This window comes from Puccinia triticina, chromosome 11A, assembly GCF_026914185.1.
Source record: "Puccinia triticina chromosome 11A, complete sequence".
Taxonomy (NCBI): domain Eukaryota; kingdom Fungi; phylum Basidiomycota; class Pucciniomycetes; order Pucciniales; family Pucciniaceae; genus Puccinia; species Puccinia triticina.
The window spans coordinates 1446981-1466201 of NC_070568.1; the positions used below are offsets into that span (position 1 = coordinate 1446981).

The 19221-nt window shown below is 48.8% G+C and overlaps 5 protein-coding genes across 5 annotated transcripts; 3 read left to right on the plus strand and 2 right to left on the minus strand.

Moving 5' to 3' along the window:
* Positions 1–1148: 1148 nt before the first annotated feature.
* PtA15_11A168 (uncharacterized protein) lies at positions 1149–2591 on the plus strand (the record flags this gene model as incomplete). The annotated part of the gene is made up of 2 exons (XM_053161048.1): positions 1149–1254; positions 1402–2591. The coding sequence occupies 2 exons, from the start codon at positions 1149–1151 to the stop codon at positions 2589–2591; spliced, it is 1296 nt and encodes a 431-aa protein (XP_053025034.1).
* A 653-nt stretch (positions 2592–3244) lies between these two features.
* Positions 3245–4045, minus strand: PtA15_11A169 (uncharacterized protein; the record flags this gene model as incomplete). Its single annotated transcript, XM_053161049.1, has 2 exons — positions 3245–3450; positions 3541–4045. 2 exons carry the CDS (start codon positions 4043–4045, stop codon positions 3245–3247), a joined length of 711 nt encoding a protein of 236 aa, XP_053025035.1.
* A 656-nt stretch (positions 4046–4701) lies between these two features.
* PtA15_11A170 (uncharacterized protein) lies at positions 4702–7063 on the plus strand (the record flags this gene model as incomplete). Its single annotated transcript, XM_053161051.1, has 9 exons — positions 4702–4708; positions 4778–5058; positions 5123–5231; positions 5321–5411; positions 5483–5624; positions 5762–5875; positions 5944–6069; positions 6207–6373; positions 6451–7063. The coding sequence occupies 9 exons, from the start codon at positions 4702–4704 to the stop codon at positions 7061–7063; spliced, it is 1650 nt and encodes a 549-aa protein (XP_053025036.1).
* A 702-nt stretch (positions 7064–7765) lies between these two features.
* On the plus strand, positions 7766–9410 carry PtA15_11A171 (uncharacterized protein; the record flags this gene model as incomplete). Its single annotated transcript, XM_053161052.1, has 8 exons — positions 7766–7813; positions 7891–8018; positions 8084–8208; positions 8300–8379; positions 8446–8913; positions 8993–9087; positions 9155–9264; positions 9337–9410. 8 exons carry the CDS (start codon positions 7766–7768, stop codon positions 9408–9410), a joined length of 1128 nt encoding a protein of 375 aa, XP_053025037.1.
* Positions 9411–9618: 208 nt separating this feature from the next.
* Positions 9619–12641, minus strand: PtA15_11A172 (uncharacterized protein; the record flags this gene model as incomplete). Its single annotated transcript, XM_053161053.1, has 6 exons — positions 9619–9882; positions 9952–10269; positions 10347–10488; positions 10573–10649; positions 10720–12261; positions 12339–12641. 6 exons carry the CDS (start codon positions 12639–12641, stop codon positions 9619–9621), a joined length of 2646 nt encoding a protein of 881 aa, XP_053025038.1.
* Positions 12642–19221: the final 6580 nt, after the last annotated feature.

The window sequence follows — 19221 nt, forward strand, 5'->3', positions numbered from 1 at the left end:
AAGAGTAGGGATTACAGCGAACTAGCTCTTCAACGGTCAAATTCGGTCGGATAATCAGGTAGAGAAGAGGAAATGGAGTTGTTTTATATATATAGTTTTCTTTTTTTTTTTTTTTTTATTACTTTTTTTTTTTATTATTATTATTATTCTTTGTTATTCTTGTTATTTTCAATGTGTAATTCGATTCGTTGGACTGATGTTCTGGGTGAGGGAGTTGGATACGGTAAAAAGGAAAAGAAAAAGGTGCTCGCCGGCGGACTACTGTGACTTGTCAGATGTGACTACGATTCTTGTTCTTGAAGGAACTACCGGATGAAAAAAACTCGTCCTGGTGCCGGCTACGGTTGATGATGATTTTGATTGAAATCTGCGAGCTATTCTGGCGAGAGGCTCATAACCTGTTGTGCGGGTAGCTCAACAGAATCGATACTTGCATCAAGTAGAGAGAGAAAAGAACTAAATAGTCTATCTACATGAGTCTGTGACAGGTGTCGCAGTCGAGTACTCTAGTGGTGTCACAACAGAAACGGTGAGGGTTGGGAACATCGTGTTGGATTGGTGGCATGACGGAGGGGATCGGATGAGGGGTAGGTCGTTCATAACGGTTTGGCGGCATGTAATGGTTTTGCAAACCATAATCTGGATTGTAATTATAACGCATTATTAGTAATAGTATTGATAATTATTGGCCCGATCAAAAGTCGAGAATGAGTTGGGAGGGGGACAGGCAAATGGGACCGGAAGGAGGAAAATCAGCGAAATGGCAGGCTCACCGGTTTGTCTGGCCTACAGCGCCACTTGAGTTGATTTGTGGGCCGAAGTTGCAATCAATCTGGCGATTGGAGGTTAAATGAGGAAATCCTCCCTATCCTCCCTGGACCTCAGTGGAGTGGGGTGTCACATGCTGCTTTGCGCAGCTCAACTCTATTTTTAAGATTATGCGACCTTCGAAACCGGAAATTTTGAGAAATCATCCAACGATTCTGCAAAAGACAATAAATAGACCGAGCGGCGAAAGTGTTGCTTTCAGCCTTGAAGTAAACGTGTTCATCGATTTGCTGATCGACAGAAACAGCCGCATCCGAGAGATTTGAACATTGACAACAGGTTATCGCCCTCGTTTCTCAACCCGATACACATACGAATCGATGATCCTGTCCGGTGGTACCCATGATGAACCGGTCGGGTCTCAATCCGATCATCAGAACAGGGCGAAACGGGAAGACGAGAGCGCAATCTATTTATGCATCGATGGTACGCGGCATTAGAATGAAAATCTTCCCCTGAAAAAACGCGTCTTGTTTCTATTTCCGAAAAGCAGATGATGATGATAAACCCAACTTGCAAACTGACCATCAAGCTTCCTTTGGACACTTTTCACGACTAATAAAACGAAAACAGGTGGAGGAACGAAGACGAATGTGTCGATAGCTGGAAGGCTTGCGGGTGATGGAAATGGAAAGCTCAGGATCCTAAGTCAAGGGCAACACCGCTCCTCGAACTACACGGGTGTCGGCCTAGAGCAGGCGATACTATCGATTGGAGACGCGACGATCGCAGCGCTCCGTTCGTTACCCGCAGGAGGGGCACTGACCCAAGCACGGAGCTGGACGTACGATGGCTTCCAGAGCAACGGGTGCGCGTCCCGACCGGCACCTTTCGCAAGGATCTGGGCCGGCTTAAGCGGGGTCGATGGGCCGGAAGACCATCGGCTCGTCTATGCCGGCCTGGCTAACCTCTTCGGTCTCACCCCTTTTCTCGCACGCGATCCCGACGACCAGGCCACCCCGAGACTCAAAGTCACTAACGATTGCGACCTCCTATGTAGCGCCATAGAAACCGTATACAAGGTCCATAAATTCTCGCCCGATACTCCCTGTTTGGGCGGCATAGTCTTGATTGCTGGCACCGGAAGTATCGCAACTGCGTTTGGACCATCATCCAAGGCCACCCAAAGCCCAGACCACCACGCAGAGACTCTCGAACCCCTGGGTAGGCTAGGCGGCTATGGATACTTGCTTGGCGACGAAGGCTCATCGTATTACGTTGGACAACAGACCATCAAGATGCTTTTGGCCTTCTTCGATTGTCATCAAGAGCCCAGAAAATCCTCGATGGATCTCGAGAGTGATCCAACCCCGCCCAGACGAAAGCCGCTGGGAATGGACGATCAGGCGCTCGAACGCTCGAGCTTACTGGCCCCAGTCATGGCCCATTTCGAGATCGACCGTCTAGAAAACCTGCTTGCCTCGGTATATTCGATCACCAGCGAGCACGAGCGAAAGCTGAAGATAGCTGAGCTGTCGCGTCTAGTGATGAGAGCGGCGTTCGACGAGCAACAACCGGACCGGTTCGCGCGGAGGATACTGGAGCGAGCGGGCGAACGATTGAGCGAGTTGGTCTGTGATCTGTGTGCACTCTACGATCTCAAGCCTGAGCAGATGGTCCTCTGCTTGGGTGGTGGGATGTGGTCTTACACCCAATTCAGAGACCTCGTCCTCCAGACTATGCGCCTCAAGTGGAACGCCAATTGGGGCTGGGTTGAAACTGTCCATCAACCTGACCAAGTGGCTGCCGTTTCTCTGGTTTAGAATCCTATCTAGTATCTCTCAGGTGTACCTGCTTGTCACTACTACCGCCCCCACTGGATTTCTTGGCACATTGATATGTACTAGACAAACCCATCCCATTAGAGGAAAAAATTGAAGGTTGCTGAATGGCGGCTCGTGACTGGGAAAGTGCGTGAGTGGTTGAGGTGTAGCTGTACCGGGATATCCTGCCTTAGCGGTCGGCATGGTCCAGGCAGAGTTACCCGTACTTGTAGCGGACATCGAGACACTCCCTATGATGTCCGGAACTGACCGGCCATTGAGTGAAGTGTGCAATCCTTGATGACCGGTCGGTGCCAGCCATCGAGGGCCTGTAGCCTGCTAGGCCAACATATGCTGAATTCAGCAGACGTTGCCCTGAAATGAACTTTGAGGTCTGTTGCAACCCGGCCAAGATTGCCGGCATCACTTGTTCTGGACAGCTGAACCATTTCCTTCACACTTTTCACCCTGACTGACGCGGGCTGGTGCGTAAGCAATTAACAGATCTGGTTAGATGTGCCGACAGATGGCATTCTAGTGTCACAACGCGACCAGCGAAAGAAAATCTTGGTACAAATGTTTGATTATTGTAAAATGGGAAGATAAAAAAGATGCAACTTGAGGTGGATGAGTGAGGGTGCGGATATACAAGGTTATTGGTAGAATTCTAGGACTTCACCCGCCTTTGGGGTATCTGCTTGAGATTGAGAGCTAGAGCGAGATTGAAAAGAGGTGACGACCCGGCCTCGCTTGACGGCTTCGCCCTTAGCTCTCATCAGGTCGATAATCGTCCGATGGTCGTCCTTGAAATTCGGGTCGTCTGATGTCCGATTGGAAGTAAACCATTGCAAATGATCGGCTGGAAAAGATAGCGAAACAAACAAAATTTAGTGGGGTTTTCTTCTTTTTTGTTTTTGTTAGGAAAGAAGAGTTTGAGAATGTGGCTGACCGATCAGATGTCTATTCAAGCAAGATGGACACTGGACGAGAACGATCCCATGATGGAAAGCTTGAGACGAAAACTCGTGCGTGTTCAGATGTCCGCAGGTAGGTGGTTCGACAGCAGCAGATGGAGGGTCGTTATTCGTGTGTTCAATTGGGATTTGGCTTGAGTCAGATGGCGCAGGAGCGATGCATTTGAATTGGATCCTCATTCGCGAAGGGCCTTGAGTGCTTTGAGAGTCATGATTCGAAGGCTCGCCCCCTTTTTCTGTCTCTGGGATGGATGGCGGTGGGGTACTCAGACTGGTGGAGTTATATCTCTTGGTATGGGAAATCATTGACTTGCTCGTTGGTCCTGGTGTGGCCCGTTGAGATGGGAGACATGTGTTCTTTCTTGTGTGTATATTTCGTACATTGATGTTTGGTTGGGACGATTCCGGTTTCTTTGAGACGCTTAAGTTTTCCAGATGGCGAGACGAGAGACGAGCGAAAGTCCTTGCTGAGCCGAACATGATTGCGAATTTGCTCCCAGACGGTATTGAGCAGTTGGACTTTCTGGGGAAGGTGGAGGCGGAAGATGTCACAGAAGAGTTTGGTCCGAGCCAGCTGCATATTGCATATATGCATATCTCATGCAAAACACACACACTTCCCCGGCCCGCCCAGCGATTTGCTATTTTCGAAGTCGACACATCCAGTTCACACACACACACGTATAACGCGATGGGTTCCAAGAAAATATCGAAACAGACGAAGAACTTCACCAGGAAACATCTTACCCATACCCTCACCTCCCGGAAGAAACACCAAGCCAAGAAGAAACTGAGCGAGAACCGAGAACATATCAAAGCTGTCAAACGGCGCAATAACAACAAGAAGACGACGAAAAACAACCAGCATGAAGATGGATCAGACGACGACGATGATGATGACTCCGTAACAGAAACAAAACCAAAGTGAGATTTTCTGTTTGCCATTGAACCCGAATTATGCGTTGAAGATTAACATATCAAATATTTTGTCTAGGATGGACATGTCTGTCGACGCCCTGTTGAATGCCCAAGGACTAGATTCCGAACAGGAAGGATCTGATGATGGAGGAAGTGATGGAAAGGATGATGATGAGGACGACGATGACGACGATGACGATTTGGAGTCCATCGGCAGTATGGAAGGTTAGTAGCATGCTGGAATGTCCTAGCTACCAACTTCGCACCAACTGAGCGCTTCTTTTTTATCTACAGATGAAGCGGGCGGAAAGATGGATCTGGAAATGCTGAAAGAGAAAGATCCTGAATTTTACAAGTTCCTTCAGGAGAACGATAAAGCATTACTGGAATTTGATGAAAACGAGCAAGACTCCGAAGAAGATGGGTCAAGTGATAATGGCCCAGCCTCAGACGCCGGACCTGAAGATGCAGATGAAGATGGAGATGACGATGATGATTTAACAGCATCCAAAAAAGCCAAAACGGTCGTACTGACGAAGGAGTTGCTCAGAACTTGGCAAAAAGCTATACTCGAGGTAATCGAACCTTGATCTTATGAAGTGTGATCCGTTCATTTAACATTTTTGGATCCTCAACCAGACCCGATCGATGCGGGCTTTGCGCAAGCTCTTACTCGCCTTCAAGTCTGCGGCCTTCAGCTCGAGCAGCAACTCCACTGATCTTCCATTCTCAATCGAGTCATCCTCAGGTTGGTGACCCATCTTGCTTTCTTCTAGGGTGAAGAAAACACCCCCTCCAATTTTTATCCTCTCTGACCAAACCTATCGCTATTCGCAGTTTTCAATGCCCTGATCACCACTACACTGAGATATTTACCGGTGTTCCTGAACCAGAGTCTTCCCGCAAGAGAGCTCCCGAGTGGAAAATTGTAAGCACTTCCTTGGCATCAAATCCTTCTCGGTTTTGTGGCTTATATGTTGATACCTTGGTTATCACCAGTAAAATCGCCAACAATTCGAAGATGTATGCGTCGATGCAGCGAATACTCAAGTCATACTTCACCTCGCTTACCGAGTTGGTCGCCCAAGTTCCATCGCAGCAAAAGGGGGATTCAGGACAGGATAGCATGCTACGTACTGCCGTCAGTGAGAGTGCTAAACTTACACCATGGATAATTGGCAATCGTAAGATCATGAAGACTTGGATCAAGGTAGGACAAAATATTACTACCAAAACGCACTCCAGCTTTTTTCTCATTGCAAATCAATCCTCCTGCAGACACTACTCGAGCTGTGGTCTTCATCGTCAGACCAAGTCCGTGTTGCTGCTATACTTTCGCTCAGAAGGATTGCGGTCGCGGCGGACAGCACGACAATGGAGTCCATCATGAAGGTCAGCTGATGTCTGAGAATATTTTGGCGACCAATAGTCCTAACGCACAGATTATCATCACCACGTAGGGCGTCTATACTGCCTTAATTAGGAGCGCGAAGAGCACCACCGTGTTCACGTTACCGCTGATCAACTTGATGAAGAACTCCGCTTCGGGACTATATCTCATCAACCCGGAGATCTCTTACCCCATCGTCTTCAGCTACATCCGACAGTTAGCTATCCATTTGCGTAACAGTATGAAGCTGAAAAGCAAGGTAAACTTTCTGGGCTATCTCCTCTCTTCCCGGAGGTTTATGGTGCTGATTAGATGCGGCATTGGCTCTTACAGGAAGGATTCCAAGCCGTCTATAACTGGCAGTACATCCACAGCTTAGATTTTTGGTCTCTTGTCCTCTCTTCGGCCTGTGAAAAGAACACAAACAGTTCAAGATCTGAGCCTAGTGCCCTGCAGCCCCTTATTTATCCTCTCGTCCAGATTGCAATCGGAGTGATCAAGTAAGTAGTTCTTGACTGCAAGAGTAATTCAGTTGAATTAATCCCTACTCCTTTTTTTAAATTAAAAAAAAACACAGGTTGATTCCTACTTCGCGTTATTATCCTCTGCGGTTTCATTGTCTCCGACTATTATTACGACTCATCCAACGAACTGGAACATTCATACCTCTGACGCCATTCCTTTTGGACATGATCGACTCGCCACTTTTCAAGCGACATCCGACTCCGACGAATCTGAAAGCGCTTGACTGGGAATACCTACTTCGATGTCCGAAATCGCACGAGAACAGCCGAGTGTATGCGGATGGAGTGGCAGAAGAAGTGACGTACCTGTTGTTGGAGTATCATGGATGCATGAGCAAATCGATCGGCTTCCCCGAACTGGTCTTACCCGCACTCACCAGTCTGAAGAAGTTCTCAAAACAATTCCACAAGCATCAAAAGCTCGTCTCCCATATCAAGACCCTCGTCGAGAAACTCGAGGCCAATAAGACTTTCATTGAATCTAAACGTTCCCATCTTGGCTTCGGCCCCAAGGACCGTGCTCGATCTCTCGCTTTCTTAGACACCCTGGAGTCCGAGAAAACTCCCCTCGGAGCTCATCTTCGACTGCAGTCTAAAATCAGAGAACAGAAACGTGCCGCCCTCGATCGTTCGGCTCATAGAGATATCCAGGTCGACGACGATTAATGTTGCTTAACTTTTCTTTTCTTTTGTAGCTTGTATTCGGCCTCTCTTTTTTTTGCTTCTTTATAACATGCAATGATTTTTTTGTCGGGCAAAGACGAGAATCTCCTCGCAGGTTTTGTGAACCCTTACAATTCCCAATCCTACCTGCTTGGTCGAATGGTTATTATTTCAATACACATACATCTTATGCACATGTTTACATAGCAGATCAATCTGCATTTATGTTATCTGCAGTTCAGTAAATTAAAAGGTTTCAAGGACGGCAGGTGCTGAAAGAATTTGATGGACGTAAATAGGTTTATGTATCATCATTGAGAAGTCAGGCTTATAATAGCAAGGGTATGCATAAGATTTCCCTACCATTCGCACAATGTTTTTTGGGGAAGTCCTTTCGAGCTGCGTGGTGAAAGAGCGAACTTAACTAAGTCCCTCTCTTGCCTGAGGCTTTGCCGGAGGCGGCAAAGCCTCAGGCGAGAGAGGGACTTAGTTAAGTTCGAAGCCTCAGGCGAGAGAGGGACTTAGTTAAGTTCGGTGAAAGAGAAGGGCCAACTAAGTACATAACAGAAATTATTAGCTATGTTGACCCCCCGGGGGGGGGGGGGGGTAAGTCGAAACCGGACCGGCAAGAATTTGGTATTCTGTCATTGGGAAATTCCTGCCGGCCAACCACCCTCAAGAGCTTCACGACATAGACAAGCATCAATGGAAGCAGGAAACAAGCGACCCACTGCCCAGGTGTTTAAGGATAAGGTGCATAAAGATACTGCTTCCACTTTCGGGACATTTTTGCTCAACGAGAAACTTACCCCGACGATCTTGATCCGCAGGGTAATGAAGCGTTCAAAAAGGCCGACTTCCGGGGGGCTGTCGAGCATTACACTTCGGCGATAAAGGCGGACCCGTCGGACCACATTTTACCATGCAACCGGGCCTTCGCGCGCTTAAAGCTACAGCAGTATGTTTACTACCGATGATTATATTCGGCGCCGGATCGCTAAACGGTATCGATCCACTTGACAGATGGAAGTTGGCAGAAGCAGACTGCACACGATCACTCGAACTTCTTCCTGAGCCTAACTGTAAGGCCCTCTTCAGACGTGGAACGGCAAGAAGACACCAGAATAAATGGGACGAAGCCCTTCAAGGTGTGTCAATACCGCTGTCAGCATCATGACGACGTTGTCCGGTCTTACGTGTTTGCTTATCAGCCTACCTGCCATCTCCATCATTTTCAAGATCTGAAGGCCGCCCTTGCATTGGAACCGAACAACGCTAGCATCTGTGCCGAGTTGCAAACGGTCAAAGCACATCTCCAGGTTTGCAATTTTACCGCTTTGAGAGGATGATTAACTGATGCTCACGCGAAACAAACGTTTGATCAGCAAAAACCAACAACTACAAAACCACCACCGTCGTCATCGAAGGCATCCTCGTCGATATCTTTTGCCAGCTCAGATTCTGAAACATCCAGCCAACCGATTGCAGGCCCCTCCTCGTCTCCTAGTACGACTCTTCAGGACGGCCAATCCTCTGAGTCATCCACCAACTTGCTGAGAGAAGTTTCGACGACACGATTCACTTCCTCGGACCCTTACAAGTCTGCAGCCACTGGCGTTGCTCCTACGAATAGTTTCAGTGATCTCAAACAGATCAGACAAAAGAAGGAGGAAAAATCGTCCGGCTTTATGACCACCCGTATCCCTAATAAATCCATCCCTTCACCTGAACCCTTGAAGAAATCAAATCCATCTTCTTCAACTAATTCGATACCGCCCGTGAGGAGTTTTACAGATTTTGAAATGAGATGGTGCATCTCAAGTCAGCCTGAAGTCCGTTTCTCGGTCCTAGAAGTACGTTCCTGCTCCCTTGCTGGTATGGTTCGAACGTTGTTGAATCGATGAGCGGTTTTATTGACTCATTGGCCCTCAGGCACTTGATCGGCGCCATGTAGCTCAGCTATTTGGAGAGCATCTGGAGCCCGAAACTCTAGAGCAAATGATAGACGCTATGGAAGTTCCGCTCAGGTCAGTCCTTCGACCTTTCTTAGATCATCCAAGTCTTGGAGGTCTCATTATGAATGCTATTTATCAGATCAAACGACACCACAAAAATCACAAGGGCTGTGGAACTGCTGCAGGGATTGGACAATGTTTCACGGATGAAAACCTTGACTATGTTTCTGGCACCCGATCACCAAAAGGGTTTGTTGCTTGACTAGATCCTCCAGGGCGGACGAATTGCTGACTTGTATGATGCTAACCCATCTGTTGCAGTCATCCAAGACTTATTGATCAAATTCCACAGCTTTGGAGGGAAAAGTGTGGTGTTGAATAACTGGAGTCTTTGATTGATCAATCTTCATTATATACCCATCAAGGTCACAATCACAGATGAAAGAACGAGTCGGGAATACAAAGAAAACAAGACAACGTGGAATGATTCTTGAAGTTTGGTATGCGCTTAGTTATCAAAACAAAGCTCGCCTAAGTCCTTTTGAATGTTTTCGTTTACAGATGTAGCGGTTATAAGAGGGAATCAAACAGGAGGAAGTCGAGTCACCTGAGAGTGAGAGGTATTCCTTGGACAATTGCTCTGGCCGCACAGGTCGACTGTAGGTCGACCAAGGTACCACGGATGTTGAGTGGCTGCGACAAAAGCACGGATTGGATGGAAGCCCTCAAGATCCACTGGGACGCGATATCTTTGGCGGAGGATGGAAGATCAGCTTTGGCTGCGTACGACCGCAGCTGCTCCATCAAACATTTTTTCGGTGTCGGCCCAAATGAAGAGCCGGGCTCGGTGGGACCAAAGAGCTCCATCTGGCGAATGGAAAGAATAATCAGATCGTGTAACCCGTTCGGCATTCCTGAAGTGAGAGAGGAACTCACTTGAAGATAGCCGGACGTTTTCCATGTGATCAGCCCGGTCGTCTCAGACCTTGTTGGCATAGCTTTTGACCTCACATCTCGGACACTAAAGTCCGCGTCATGGTTTTCTCGTCCAACATTCACATACCCACTGCCAGTCTTGGCATGTGATTGCATCAACTGGTTCAGCGAAGTGATAGTAACTTTCAGCGTTGAAGAGACCTCTTCAAACAGGCGCATATTGAGAGCGGACAATTCTGAGTCTGGTGATAATTGTAGATCGACCTCGTATATGATCCTTAAAGTATTGCTTGAGAGAAATTCGACTTGGTAGGTGAGCTGTTGGTTCGGGATTGTTGAAGTCAGCCTACATGAGCTTTAAATCAAGCTGGTGTTTTAGGGGGCGGGGGACTGACCAGTGTGTTAGTGATAGCAGCCTTGTGACCTCCATTCAGTCCGATCCAAGAGGACAAAGGCCGGACAGACTCGGGGAACGTCAGAAGATGTTGCCGCGGATCTGACAAGTTACTCTTCAATTTCAAGCCTACAAATAGGTTACTATAATAAGAGTAAAGAAAGCGGAACATTTAGCCAGTGATCATTCGGGTTGGAAACTCGGACTGAGAAGTAACTGGGATTCACCTCTCTGCCGAAGTCGAAGCCTTTGATAGAAACATTTTTTTCTTTCCTTTCAAAATCAAGTGATAGCTGACATGACCCTGATAAAACCCCCCAAAAAAAATCAATTCCTGCAGGGTGAAATAAGACAAAAAAAACTTGAAGACGTACGACGGAGTTAGAGCAACTGCTTGGTAAGGGCAAGTGGCCAGGACCACAACTGCAATTGGTGTGTGTGGGTATCTTCAACTTGAATTGCCAGCCAGTCTTGTTAGCATTTTGTTGACGTTGTTCGGAAAGATGGACGGTCTGGGATAAGTTGAAGATCTCGTGCTCGGTGGTTCCGTTTTGGGTGACCGTGCCACTGAGCTGGAAAGTGATGTTCTTCCACTTCGCGAGCTGTTGCTCGAACTCCAGGGGCGAAACGATCTCCTGATCAGTCGTGTTATTGTTTAACCGGATGGTTACGTCCAGGTAGTCTCCTGGAAAAAAGGTGGTTAAAGATGGGGATGGGGAAATGGAAAGTGACATGGCTTGGTCTTTAGTTTTATAAGATTCGACTTTCTCTTTTCTTGATTGATTAGGGTTATGTCGTAGTTGTTCTGGTATTGACACGGGTTTGAGAGTTCCTGTGGTCTCTGTATGTTGGTCCAAGACGCGTATCTCCTCACAAACGATCGATTGGATGTTGCTTTGGAAGGGCTTGACTTTGGCCACTGATCCATCCTCATCATCCAAAGGCGTGTTCGAGGCAATATCGGTAGGTTTAGCCGCAAATCTTCCCGTGCGCTCCTCTGAGGGATGTTTGGGTCGATCGACGGGCAATTCCTCGACGAAGGTTTCAGAGGTCGTCTGGGCAAGCAATGGTGTTGCGGACGGGGGGCGAAGCTGGGAGCTTGCAGGCGTAGAGCTTCCTCCAGTCAAATCTAGCTCATTGAGCCGAATGTTGTAGTCCTTCGGCTGGGTGGTGGTCCTTGCTGGACTGCTCGAGTATGCTGATCCCGCAAGTGAAGAAAAAGACATGCTACCAGAGCATGAGTTGTGATCAGCAGAAGCCCGTGGCATTGCTTGAGATGCAAAGGATGAATTGGATCTGATTGACTGGGTATCAAACGGTTTGAAAGAGGGTGAGGGTGAGTTTCCGCCCCTTGACCATTGTTGATTCGCTATCGGCCCTTCGAAGGAATACAAGGAAGATTGAGATGCGCGAGAGAAAGATCTATCATGGTTGTACACCGACCGAGCCCCGCTGTCCCCTCTGGAATGGCTATTTGGTGAGCTGATATTGTTGGCGAAACTAGTGTCGGGGTCAGTCGACTCGTCTTCTTCATCATCCAGCTCAGAAAGAATGAATCGCATGTGTTCGGCGGCGAGTTGTGCCTGGACTGGAGGAGTCTGCCCCGTTGGGAGTGGGACGGCGGATGACCAGACAGAGCTATGAGAAGATGTAGCGGGACTATCAGGAATGAAGAATGAGTTGAACCCGACTCCAGACGGATCTGAGGGCGCTTGATGGCTGGCCGAGCTGGACTTTGTGCCAGGTGCCCACGAGTTGGCTGAGCAAGAGCGTACCCTCAAACTGTCATCGGCACTGCCAGTCCCACAGGATTGCGCTCGTGCGTGCCAGTTTGATTCCTGTAGCTTGAAAACATCTGCCGAAGATGGCAATGGTTGTATCTTTGCTGGGGCGCCCTGAGTTGAAGAAGCCCGGGTCTAAAGAGGTGAAGATCAGAATCAAACCACATAAAGGGTTTTCATCTCGAAGCAGGAGGAAGGACGAGGCCGCTTACGATGGTCGGTCGATGCCAGCCTTTCTTGTGGCCGCACAGTGCACACCCAGGGTTTTTAGCAGGCTCCTCCGAGGCGACCCAGGTTGGGCAAGTGCACGGCTGGCCGTTGGGCCAGCTGGACTTGCACCGCTCGATCTCGCTGTCCTCTTCGTTCTCGACCAGAGGGAAATGCCACTCCTCACGATGGCCACACGTATCACAGGCTAGTTTGCTTGCCGACTCGTCGTCTGCGGAAGGTTCCCAGACTGGACACCTGCAGGGAGGCGTGTCGGCGGAAGTGTGTTGGCAATGGACGTAGGACATGGTAGGACCGGGATAGAGGCAGTTGGTTATGAGTGGAGTAGAGTCAAGGCACGTCAAGTGTCTGAGGAAGTAAGAGTGAATGAAAAGCTGGTGAAGATGGGTAGCTCGAGTCTGGGAATGGTAGGTCCGGAGGTATTTTTAATGTGCGAAGGGCAGTAGGAGGTCCACGCGAACGGAACTATTTATCTCCTCCGCATGAAGGCCATTCCTGTGCAAAATCCGTGAATATGGGTTCGGCCTGGCAGCGGAAGGCTGGACGGCGGAGCCAGTCCAGGCCAACTACCGGCCACCCAATTCCAAAACCTCATGTAGGTGTGCAAAGCTGCCAGCCAACTCTTGACGAGAGGCAGACATTCAGCCATCTGGCCGCCCGTCGGTCCGTGCAAGTCGCACCTTGCAATCGCTGGATTCCGCGCCTGGTTGACTCAGGACTGGTCAATAATGGGCAACCCCACATTCTGACCGGATGGAGTGGAAATGGGACTTTGCACGGCACCAGCTCTCAGCTCTGCGGGTGCCAGTCCCCGGTGCTCTCTCTGTGAAGTGAAGCATTCATTACCACAGGCAGACCATGTAGGTATGAAAGTCTCTCTAGCGCATCCGGGAGGGACCATGGCTCGTCCTTGATGCGACTGAAACGCAGTAGATCACAATGCAGAGCGGGACCAAGCTCTTGAGGTTGTTCCCAATGTATAATGTATATAAAATTTAAATTGAGCCCAGCATAAAAAGTTCTACAATGGGCTTCGATTCCACATCAGGAGTTCAAGATAGTTCATGTTCATGTATTCCAGCACCAGGAAACAACACTGAAAACGAGTGATGATCAATGGCGCAAGAGGTTTAGTCAAGAAATCAGCTTGATTATCATCAGTTTTGATGTATTCCACTTTGAAGTTGGCTTCGCGCTTGATGTGATGACAAAGCCAGTGATGACGGACGTTTATGTGGCGGGTTCTGTGCTGGTATTGAGGATTCTTGAGGAGTGCAAGGGCTCCCCTGTTATCACAGTAGAGAAGGGCTGAGGTAGCTGGCAATTGAAGCGACGGATGAATTTCAAGGAGAAGTTGTTCAAGCCAGCGAATGTCTTGACCCGTTTCGGAGCAGGCTCTATACTCTGCTTTGGTGGTTGATATCGCTGGGCCATCATCGTCCTGTTTTTGACAACGCCATCCCACTGCACCGTAGTAATGGACAAGACTCCCCAAAAACGATGCCGAGTCGACGCCGCTTTCATAACTGGCGTCAGCGTAGGCGATGATTCTCCCGGTCTCGGAGGGCGGATGGCCTAATGTGAGCTGAGCATGAGTGGTCTTTTTTAGATAGCAAAAGACATGCTGGACTTGATTTTGATGGGTCCGTGACGGATTGTTGAGGAACTGGGACAGATAACTGCATGGGAATGCCAGGTTGGGCCGAGTGCATTGCACCAAATAGTTGATGAGGCCGACGGCACGTCGATAGTTGAAGGTTTCTGCAACTGAGCACGGATCAATGGGACAGGTTAGGGTATTGAGTGGAAGGGGGGTCGAGGCTGATTTGCAGTCGGTTAGTTGAAATTCATCCAATATTTCCTTGATGTAGCAATCCTGAGCAAGCGAAATGGTCCAGTTGATCCGATCCCGTGTAACCCTCATGCCAAGTACCCACTCGCAGGGACCCAAGTCCTCCATTTCGAATCGGCGTTTGATGGCAGTCTTCAGGAAAGAAACATTGGGGCCCACGATGATGAGATCATCCACATGCACATATACGAAACAAGGTTTAGTCGAGTCTTGATGGATGAACAAGCAGGCGTCTGCTTGTGCCGGGGAGAAGTTGACTGATGAAAAGAAGTCCTTGAGTGCCCGGTACCAACACCGGGGACTTTGTTTGAGGCCGTACAGGGATTTCTGTAGTTTAAAACCATGGCCGGGTGGGACATCAATGTTGACTCCGTCGGGAACTTTAATGAAGATCTCTTCATCCGGGACACCGTTCAGAAAGGCACAGCGAACGTCCATCTGCTCGATTTCCCAGTCATTGGCTGCGGCTATTCCTGCAACCATTCGGAAGGTTGTCAGTCGGCCAGTGGGTGCAAAAGTGGCTCCGTAGTTGATTCCCTCCACTTGTCGAAAGCCGCGGACACAGAGGCGAGCTTTATACTTTTGAAGCTCTCCGTCTGCGTTATACTTCCGCTTGAACACCCAGACAGTATCGAGTTGACGGGTGCCTATCTTCATTGGAGCAACCACCCAGACTTTGTGCCTGGTGATGTTGCCAATCTCTACCTTGACTGCCATAAGCCATTCGTTTCCATCTAGGTGGCGCATGGCTTGAGCGAAGGTTTTTGGATCTTTGAGTGAGGCTGGCTCCCCAATGATGACAAAGGCCCGGTGTACTGGCGGATAGCCTGCCAGATTGGCTCGGTGTCTACGGGAGCTTTCCATGATGTTCCTAGGATCGATGTTGCTGGAAATGTTTCTTGGGGCTTCATCGTAGTGTGGGACATAAGCATAGCCTTTGACAGTGGATTGAGTGATGGGTATGGCAGGTAAGACGGTCTCTTCGGTAGGGGGTTCCGGCGGTACAGGGTTATCTTCAGCGGCCAGCGTAGGATTGCAGGTGCCGTTGATGGATGGATCATTGTCAGTGAAGTCAGATTGTAAGGACGGAGGGTTTTCTTCTGCTCCGGTTTCCAAGTCATGACTCTCAACAGGAGTTTCCAAGCTGACAAGGTCGGGCATCCACTCAACGATTTCACTGCGGCGTACGGAGGCATTGAGAGACGGAAATTCAGACGGGAAAAAGCAAACATGATGGGTGATTTTGATCTTATTTGAGTCAGGAACCCACAGTTTGTATGACTTGTGGCCCTCTGTAAACCCGATTAATATCACCTCCTTGCCAGATGGAGAGAATTTGGAGTGCCGCCACTTCTTCTCCTCCAGGAATACTGCTCTGCACCCAAACGGATAGAGTTGAGAGAGATCGGGTGGGCTTCCAGTCCATAGTTCAAATGGAGACCGCATGCCAATCGAGCTGTCCGGGGATTGGTTTTCCAAGTAGACTGAGGTTGTGACTGCCTCTCCCCACCAGGTTAAGTCAAGACCGGAGGTTAGCAGTATAGCTCTGGTCTTCTCCACTGTGGTCCTGTTGCCTCGTTTGGCAAAGGGATTCTGTTGTGGGGTGTATGGTGCCGACGTAAGATGCCGAACTCCCCGCTCCCGAAACAACTCGCTGAACTTGTGATTCACAAACTCCCCTCCGTTGTCGGAGACTACGGATTTCAATTTTCGGCCGGTGTAAGCTTTGGCTTGGAGTAGGAAGGTAAGAAAAGATTGGAAAGTGTTGGACTTACTCGGCATTGGGTAGATAAAGCGGTATTTACTATGCCCGTCTATTATCTTCAGGAAATAACAATTTCCCCCCCGAGAGGCCGGAGTAATGGGTCCGCACAGGTCCATATGGATACAATCAAGGAGACTGTTGACGGTTGGAAATGAGCCGGGAAAGGGTTGCTGAGTCATCTTGGAGACGTCGCAGTTGTGACAGCCGAGCTCTTTGATATGAAGATCAGGGTGCGCGGCTTTGAGATAGGGTAGACTGGGATGACCGAGTGAGTTGTGAAGAATGAGGGTGTCCAAGATGGCAGAGAAGGCCCTTTGAGAACCAAGTTCGATTGTGAGAATGTTGTCCCCGGTGCTACCAACACACATGATATCATCGTCCTTTACACACTTGAACTTTGTCCCGTTGTCAGTCGGAATGATTGCGTACCCCTTCCAAAGATAGTGTGTTAGCGGGATGAGAGAGTTAGAGAGGTCTGGCACGAAGAAGGCCCTGTCAATGTGAATTGGACCAGAACTAGTTGAGATGATCGCACGACCTTCGCCAACAATGGGGATGGTAGATCCGTTAGCCACATAAACTACCAAGGAGTACTCCTTGAAGGTGATGAAGTAGGAGCAATGCTTCAAGTAGTGACCGGTAGCTCCACTGTCAAAAATAATGACATCCAAAATCCCTGAATTAACACTCAGCATAGCTTTCTTGGCAATCCGGGCGTTGACTTTGTCGAGGGCGGCCTGGAGGTATGCTGCGGCTTTTTCAGGGTGAACAGCATGACATTCTTCTTCCGAGTGAGATGTTTCGGGGTTATGCCTGTTGTTTTCACATCGGAGTCGAGTTTGTCGAGAGCTGCTTGGTTTGTTTGTGCTCCCCGATGATGAGACAGCAAGGGCAGTCGGATTAGCAGGGCCTTGGGCTCCGGGATCAGCCTCCTGTTGGCGCCTAAGTTCAGCCTCCAGGTCTTTGAGAAAGCTTCCTAGCTCAAGGGTGTTGTCCAGTCCTTTCAGGCTGTTGAAACGAAGAGACCGGAAAGTGGCGTAAGAGGATGGGAGTCGCTTGAGGATGATGAAGATCCAGCAGGTTTCCAAAGTGGGTTTGTCAAGTTTATCGTTGGCGACTTCCAACATTAGATCAAAGGTGTTTCGAAAGAGATTTATGGAATCCTTCATGGTATCGTCTGCAAATCGGATCTCGTAGAGCTTGTCCCATACGTTGGCGACGTTCTCCAGCAACCAAGTGGCATAGTGTGCATTGATGGCGTCCCACAGCGCCTTGGGCTCAAACGTTCTATAGTTTTGACCTACAAACCTGTGCGCATTTTCTTCATTGAGATGAAGCCGAATGAAGGTGGTGGCTTGTTTTTTTTTGATCTTGTAGTCAGCGTTCCCCTCCAGAGTCTTAGGATCCTTGAAGATGTAATCGTCCAACATCTGGAAGCCAAGGGCGTTGATCATCTTGAGTCGCCAGGTGGCAAAGTTGTTGTCATTGAGGGGATCAGTGACCAGTTTGAAGTTGGTTGAATTGGCCGAACTGTTACTCTCGGTCATGATGGAATTGAGTGTATGGGTTGACTCTGGATTGTTGGAATTGGGAGAAGAAGTAGTTGGGATGAGGTTGAGCGCCTGAGTAATGGTTGTCTCGACGTCTAAATTTGGTGAATTATCCTGGTGCGAAGCGACTGCAGGATTGGGATTGAGCGCTGAGGCAATGAGGGTTTTGGTGTCTGAGCCAGACGAGTTTTCTTGGTGCTCTGGGGCTGGGTCTTCTTTGTCGGGATCGGGAGTGAAAGGAAAGCGGCCGATAAGATTGGAAGGCTTGTGATCCTGATTTCCCGCCACAATGGTGAACTGTCTACTTCTAACTCTGGGATGGTTCTATTGCAATCCTACTCGACACGGTGCTCTTAGTAGGCTGGGCTCATAACCTAAGAAGCGCCAGTAGTCCGCAGTGAGCACGAGTGAGATCTAGGGAGAGCAAGGACACACAGAGAAGAAGAGGAGACGGTAATCACCCAAGAAGCGCCAGTAGTCCGCAGTGAGCACGAGTGAGATCTAGGGAGAGCGAGGACACACAGAGAAGAAGAGGAGACGGTAATCACCTATTGAGGTGATACAAACAGAGGCGACTATATGAGTGAGGAAAAAGAGAGAAAGAGGAAATACAAGCTCTGGTACGGGAGATCTAACTACAACAAAGAGAAACCCTAAACTAAGTATATCCGCAATCTCTGAGTTCTCCCTTGCCTTGGTCATCGACCCCTTCCGCCTGTTGTGCGGATGTCACTGTACTGTCACAATTTTAGGGCCTTTACAGACAATTTTTTAAAGAATGAAGAACACCCTGTGATTGCCAGGGGACACCTTATCCTGTACAGCCTGCCATATTTCTAAAAAGTTGTTGGTGAAGGCCTTAAAATTGACTCTAAAGTTTTATTTTTATCCTATTGTGAACCCCCCTAATATGTAAACCGTCCCTTTGGACAGTGGAAAATCCCGTTCGTCGCAGTCGCAGGAAATACTGATCATTCCACCAGCTTCATCAGAGCTGAAAACATATGTAGACGATCACGAGAAAGGTGTAGCAAGTTGCACTCACTATTCGTCGTAGCGGTGGTTCTGCTGCCGCGAGAGGTGTCGTCGGTCAAGCATTCTCCAACAGGATCACTGGCATCTGGACACCTAAAAGATGTCCCATCGGCAGATACAAGCCCAACATGAACAACCACTAGAGCTACTAGACAAATCATCAATCTTGCGGAGTGCATGGTGGTTGGATTTATAAGAGATGATTGAGATGTGCAGGTTTGCCTGGAAGTCGCGAGGAGAAGAAGAAAGGATAAGTGACGTCGCAAAAGGGTGGTCGGGAGGTCGTTTGTAGTAAGACGGAAGAAATACAGACCAAATCTGTCAAGACGAGTCGATAAAGCAAACGGCACTTGGAAATCGTAATGGGCAGATGGACAGGGTATTTAAAGGCTTAAGCAATCCGTTGAATAGGATCTCGTACACTTCATTTTTCTCATCCTAAGAGCGACAGTGATGAGTCGATGACAGTAGCGCGGCTCACGTGTATAAGGCACCTTTATGCAAATGCCATACATAAAACTGACGTTGCCTGATGTTGCTCGTCGTTGAGAGTGTTCGACACCACGGAAGCGCTTTGGGCACCACCCGGCCATGTGATATCGAGCCGTAGGAAGCCTTCTGGGCAGTCCACTCTGCTGGCACTGGGAGGCTTGGTTAGCCGTGAT